Source organism: Miniopterus schreibersii, assembly GCF_964146895.1.
Source record: "Miniopterus schreibersii genome assembly, chromosome: 2".
NCBI lineage: Eukaryota > Metazoa > Chordata > Mammalia > Chiroptera > Miniopteridae > Miniopterus > Miniopterus schreibersii.
The window spans coordinates 137,964,282-137,970,709 of NC_138102.1; the positions used below are offsets into that span (position 1 = coordinate 137,964,282).

General features: G+C 47.6%; 1 protein-coding gene across 2 annotated transcripts; it reads right to left on the reverse strand.

Annotated features, from left to right (window-relative positions):
- Window positions 1-83: 83 nt before the first annotated feature.
- On the reverse strand, window positions 84-5,298 carry NABP2 (nucleic acid binding protein 2). 2 transcript variants are annotated; one of them, XM_081130421.1, is made up of 7 exons: window positions 4,622-5,298; window positions 4,444-4,545; window positions 3,653-3,791; window positions 3,465-3,536; window positions 3,205-3,286; window positions 3,052-3,115; window positions 84-575 (listed from the first exon to the last, which is right to left on the reverse strand). In XM_081130421.1, exons 2-7 carry the CDS (start codon window positions 4,520-4,522, stop codon window positions 376-378), a joined length of 636 nt encoding a protein of 211 aa, XP_080986547.1. In that variant the 5' UTR covers window positions 4,523-4,545; window positions 4,622-5,298; the 3' UTR covers window positions 84-375. The 2 variants fall into 2 exon arrangements, with proteins under 2 accessions (XP_080986547.1, XP_080986548.1); XM_081130422.1 differs by having other exon boundaries at window positions 4,937-5,027.
- Between the last annotated feature and the right edge of the window lie 1,130 nt (window positions 5,299-6,428).

The window sequence follows — 6,428 nt, forward strand, 5'->3', positions numbered from 1 at the left end:
CTCTACCTCCTAGGGACACCCCACTTTCCCAAATGCCCAGCTGCTAACCTCTTCATTTTCCCACAAAAAGCAAAGGAATCCAGTACAGAGTGGTAACATTTATTGGGAAGAAGGGATTCAATTAGATTTCCACATCAAACATGTACAAGAAACAGACCATAACTCATTTCTAAAGAGGTCACAGGCAGCTTCAGCTGGACAAAGGGGTGAGTATGGGCTTAGGGGGGATAAAGCCACTTCTCACCACCTCTTCAGTGAAGTTTAGTGGCTAAAATACCCCTTCCCACCCCCAAGCCAGCAGCCCGGGAGAAGGCTGTGTTCTCTAGCAGACACTTGGGTTATGGTCAGTGGTAGGAAAGGAGGAAGAAAGTCTTGCTATCTCTTGCTGCTCCTCCGGGTTTCTTTGCCGTTACTGACAGGGTTGTTGGAAGGGCCAGGAGGGCCAGCAGGTGTGTGGTTGGGTTGGCTTCGGGTAATTCGGGTGCTGGTGGGGTGGGAAGGAGTGTGAGGGGGATGAGGGCCACCACCAGGACCTGGTGGGGCACTCAGTCCATTCCCGTTCTGGCTCTCAGAGGCTAGTTGTGGGAGAAGGGGAAAAAAACACAGAAATTAGAGAACTAAAGTAGGAGAAGGGTGCATCCCCAGGGCCTCCTCCCATACCCCGGAGTACCATAGTCTTCAATCAAGCACTGCACATTTATGCCAACTGGACCAACTGCAAAGATGTGGATTGTATGAATGGAGCCCCAGGAAAGAGTCATTTTGGAAGTTGCTACCTGAACTCCAGTATGATATTTTTCTCTTTTATTCATCTCTGTATCATTGAGAGTCAGACCTAGAATTTGTTATTTAGTTCTAGGCTCAAGGACCTCTGACAAAATGCCCCTTTACCAAAAACGACTATAAAACTGGAGAAGCACGGGAAGGGGAAGGGCCAGAAGTTTCTGTGTTATAATATAAGAAGGATCTTTAAGAAAAAAAAGCACACTCTCTCCCTCTCCCCAGAGCATGCCCGCTTGAATCTTTTCAAATGTACTTTCCTAAGCTCCAAGGCCCTTTTTTGCCTCTGTAACTTGTTTCCTGGACCCATTTCTTCTACGGCTCACTTCTACCTCTGTAACATTCTAAATAAACTTTCATTTATATATATCTATATACACACACACATATTATATATATGTGTATATATATGAATGTACATATGAATATATATGTATATATCATTCATATATGTGTGTGTATATATGTAAAGGTATGGTGTGTATCACAATGATACATGTTCATTTTGGAAAATATAGATAAGAATAAATTATTACACATACTCTCACCCAATCCCCTCCAAAATAAGGAACATTTATATGTGTGTGTGTATACAAATGTGTATATAATACATATACATTTGTGTGTGTGCGTACATTTTAAATGTGTGATTGGAGCCAGGTGTGTGAGATGACTTCCTGGTGCTCCCACAGCTGTGCATATCACAATCATTGCACACACAGTGAATTATAATCATCGTGTGACTATCTCCTTCATAGACTACAAGCTCCTAAAGGCAGGTGCTGTGTTTTATTCCCTGGCATCCCTCATCTATAAAAGTTTGTTAAACGAAAGCAGAGGTCTGCCTCTCATGCACATAGGTCACTACGAACCCTCAGTGGGGTAGAAGTCATAGGCTAGTGCTTCTCAGACCATATTCCCATTGAACCCTACTCCACCAGACTAAGGTATCTGCAACCAGAACTGAAGAATAATGCCCTTTCCCCGATTCACAGAAAAAGTTTGGAGAGTGTATAGAAAGTCAATGTTAAGTTTTTAATGCCAGAGATGTTTTTTGTTAAGCCTTTTGTATCTACTAGCAGAGGACAAAGTAGACAAATGTCTGGCAAAGAATATCAGGGCAAACGGGCTTAATGTACATTAATTAAAATACTTTTAGGAGACCTGAAAATATGTAATAGTCATATTTTCAGTTGAAAACGTGGATGTTAATTTTTGTGGTGGAATGTTGTTATTTCATAGTGTTTCTAAAACACACATGACCCCTGGTGGTCTGACACAAACAATTCTGAAAACCATGGTAACTGAGGAAGGGTAGAGGCAGCCTGAAGCCTAGTGTCAGAGGGAGAAACCTAATACATGGATCTGAGGCAAGAGAGAGCCAAACACTCAGGGAGCAGTAGGGTCAGCCAAGAGATGACCCAGAAGGAGAAAAGAGCAATAAAAAATAGGTTCCTGAGGAGAAGCCACCACTAGTCAAGGTGGTGTTGGTGAATGATTCTAATTAAAAGCTGATGATGTGCAGTAAGGTCCCAGTTCCTCAAGAGACCAAAAAGCAGGGGTTTGAAGTACATGAGATGGAAGAATTGTAATCCCAAGGCCTAGAAGTAGGGCCTTTAGTTTCAAAAACTGTGCAGAGTGGGCTCTATGTTGAGTCATATAAGTAATGCTGTAATAGTAGAACTGGGTAACAAATTGAATTGAGCAAGGAAAAAGGGCAAGGTTCTGCCAGACAAGCAGCAGAGAGAAACAAGTTAGAATGAAGGAGTACAGTTTTTGTGGACAAACTGTTCTCATTTTCACCTTTGAGCGGTAGTGGCAAAAAGGTATCAGAGCCAGGCCAGGCATGGCTCAGCAGTTGAGCACTGACCTAGGATCCAGGAGATTGAGGTTTGATTCCCGGTCAGGGCACATGCTCGGGTTGCAGGCTCCATCCCCAGTCAGGGACATGCAGGAGGCAGCCAATCAATGACGACTCTCTTATCATTGATGTTTCTGTCTCTCCCTCTCCCTGCCTCTCTCTAAAATCAATAAAGATATCTTTTTTTTTTTTTAAAAAAAAAAAGGTATCAGAGCTCTACCAGTGATAGAAGCAGGTCCCCAAATCTTTTTACCACAGGGACTTGCAAAAGAACTGGGAGAATTGGGTAGGAGGGGATATATATATTGAGAGAAGAGAGATTTGGAAAAAGGATGAGGGCAGTGCATCTCTCCAGGCTGGGGAGAGTAGGGGACCCAGGCGGATTAGTGGACAGAAGGAAACAGTTTTACCTGGAGAAGCAGCAGGTGGTCCGGTGGTAGGCTGGGGAGCTGTAGGGCTGCTGTCGTTCTGTACCTGATGGTATAAATTAAACTCAGACCTTTCTTCCTACCATGCTTCTTGGCCTGACCTGCCCACCCCCACATCATAGCCATGGGACTCACCGTCTTGTTGGGTGCCTGTTGGGCACTGTACTCTGGGTTTGGTTCACTGAAGTTAGGAACCTCAGAATAAACCATACAGAATCTGCAAAGGGAGAAAGTGGCCAAAGCCTCAGACCCACCATAAGGGCCACTGCTGGAGGCCTCAAAGAGGTCCAGATACAGGACAGGGACTGCACACCCTCATGCTGCCTACTTGCAAACCTTAAATTTCCCCTCTTGGCCTGCTGGTTCTATATCCCAATCCCCAAGACAGCACTTACTCTCCAATCTTCTGAAGATCACCCCCACGGCCAGTGTACAATGTCAGACAACCTTTGAACACTGAAGCATACCTGTGGGGGCACAAAAAAGGAGGATTTGGAGTACTCAGAAGAGTTACAGGGACGCTTAACCCCATCCCCTTGACTGTTACTGCCCTTGGATAGTCAGGAGTTACCAGCCAGCTTACCCTTTGGTGAGCCGGATAATGTCCCCAGGCTGGATCAGGTTGCCCACGTCGTCCCAGACAGAGATATTGATGCTGCCCGTTTTGTCTGCCACTTTGCAGGTCCGAACTTCGTGACCGTCCTTTGTCTTGGTCACTCGGCCTGGAGGGAAGAGATAAACAGAGCTGGGAGTGGTTAGAAGGGCGAGATCCAGATATGTTGGTGGGGCGAGGGAAAAGTTGTGCAAACAGGGCAAAGCCAAATTTCTGGGGCAGGCTAGGGTGGGTGTGGGAAGTGGAGGAGCTGGCACCAGGGAGAGGGCGCTGAATGTAAAGAGGCCAGTGTGGCACTGGAGGCTTAGATCTGGCAACAGTTCCGTCCACCCTACATTTTTTTTTTTTAATCCTCACCTGAGGATATTTTTTCCATTGCTTTTCAGAGAGAGTGGAAGGGAGAGAGCAACAGAGAAACATCCATGTGAGAGACACACATCAATTGGTTCCCTCCTGCACAGACCCCGACTGGACGGGGGATCTAGCTGCAACCCAGGTAGTACGTGCCCTTGGCCGGAATCAACCCCGGACCCTTCAGTCCGCCAACCGAGGTTCTAACCACTGAGCCAAACCGGCTAGGGCTACCCTACATTTCACTGTAACTCTCTGGGCTGGGGTCTAGGAGAGCCAATGGGTGTGAGCCATGTCTTGGGGTGCACCCTGCCACTCAGGGAGCAAATTAAGAATGGAGGTGATGTTCTCCCCTGCCTGCCCCCCAACCCTGAGAACCCCCAGGGGGCCCACTGCCCCAGCATAGCTACCTGTCTCCAGCACAATGAAGATGAGGTTCAGATTCTTGAGCCCGGGCTTGATATCCTTCACGAAGGTCTCCGTCGTCATGCTGCCTGAGCCTTGGCGCCCCACTAGAAGGGAAAAAGGGAATGAAGAAAACGCTTGGAGCCATCGCCCCCCATGCTCCACTTCCCAAGGTCTACCTACCACACTCGGCTGGGATCAGGCAGCCTCAAACCCTCTAACTCTTCTAAAAGGTTAGAAATGAACTTCCCCCGGGGCCTCCAACTTCAAGATCAGAATTTGGGGGTCTCCGAATAGGCTGCTTCAGGGCTGGAATGCCCCTTCCCGGGATGCTCTTTCAGTCTCAAGCCCGGAGGTGTGAGAACCAACGGAGAGGGGGTTAGGGAACCCGGTGCAGAGCCAGGGAATAGAATCTTAGTTTCTAAACCTTCCCGAACCCCCATCGGGACAACTCGGGACTCGGTCCATCCCCTCCCCCACCCACAGCCCACCACCCACCCAGGCAGAAGGCAGGACAGTGTATGCTGCTGAGCCGCCCGCAGGGGGAGCCACAGGCCCCGCTGCAGCCGGATGCAGCTCAATGGAACGCGGGAGTGCAGGCATTCCCGGAAGTTTCCCCTGGCCTCCTCCGACCAATTAGCACCGCTCTGGCGCTCCCGGCGCCCAGCCACTGGCCCACTCCCAGCCAATCGGGACCTGAGATTCACGCGCCGGGAAGGGGGCGTATTCCAGGTATTAAAGGAGCCTGGGAACTGACGGGCTCCGCAATGAGAAAGATAGACCACCAGGGGGCTCCTCGGGTTCCAATTTTCCTTTACTTGACTGGGAGAACACACTTAGGATCTAAGGTTTTGTTTCTCCTGTGGAAAAAGGAGCAAGAGTTTTGGAATGCGACGGACAAACGTTTGAAACCTGACTCTGCCCTTCGCTTCTTTTTCCGACAATTCTTAAATGTGTAATCCTATTTTGCAGATAAGCAAACGGAAATTATATAAGAAGCAAGCACACAGCAGGCAGTTTCCTCCTTTTCTCCTACTGCTTTAACCCTCATCTTTATTCCTGATTTGGGGTCCTTCATCTTTAATGCACTACCTAGCTTGGTCAGGGTCTCTGGAAAAAGTGACCCTGACCAAGCTAGACAGACGACAAACAACAGGCAGAAATGGGAACTCGGGAAGAGAGCAAAATTTGCATTAGTTCCTATCACAGTCCACAAGGCACTTGTTCCTAATGCTGTTACCTCACTGATCTCAGGGTCCCCTCAATTACTGAAAAGAGGAGGCCCGAACCTTTGGTTTCCTTTGGGATTTGTTAGATAATCCACAAAAGGTAGCTAAGTAATGTGTATAAACGAGTTACATGTAGCCCTGGCCGGGTAGCTCTGTTGGTTAGGGGGTCCACCAGATACTGCAAGGTTGTGGGTTCGATCCCAAGTCAGGGCACATACAAGAAGCCACAAAGGAATGCATAAATAACTGGAACAACAAATCAATGTTTCTCTCTCAAAAATAAATTAAAAAAATAAACCAATTACAAATGCACATATACGTGCACTACATTTACTTGCGTATATCCATAACAAACACTATTTAATATCCGATCACCCTAAGAGTTCGTGTAATTCTAATGCCTTCGCTAGTTTAATTAATCCCTTACCTTCTTCTAGAGCACTTTTTAGGCTCCACCTTTAATTCCCTCAACTCAGATCCTCTCCCGCCCACCTCCCAACCACGCAGTTGTATCCTAAGGAAATCAAACCACAATCCAGGACGAGGGACATTTAATCTCCCTTCTCTCATCTTAGGTGTTTCAGAGAATTCTACAGGTGTTCAGAAAGACGACGTAAATACGGCAGGAGTGAGGCTAGGCGAGACTGGCAACCCGTTGGACACCCTACATCAAAGCTTTGCGGTCAGACACTCCCCCGCTCCCCAGCCCGCGGTTGCCCTGTTGACACAGTATTCACTCCCGTGACGATGAGTCATAGAGT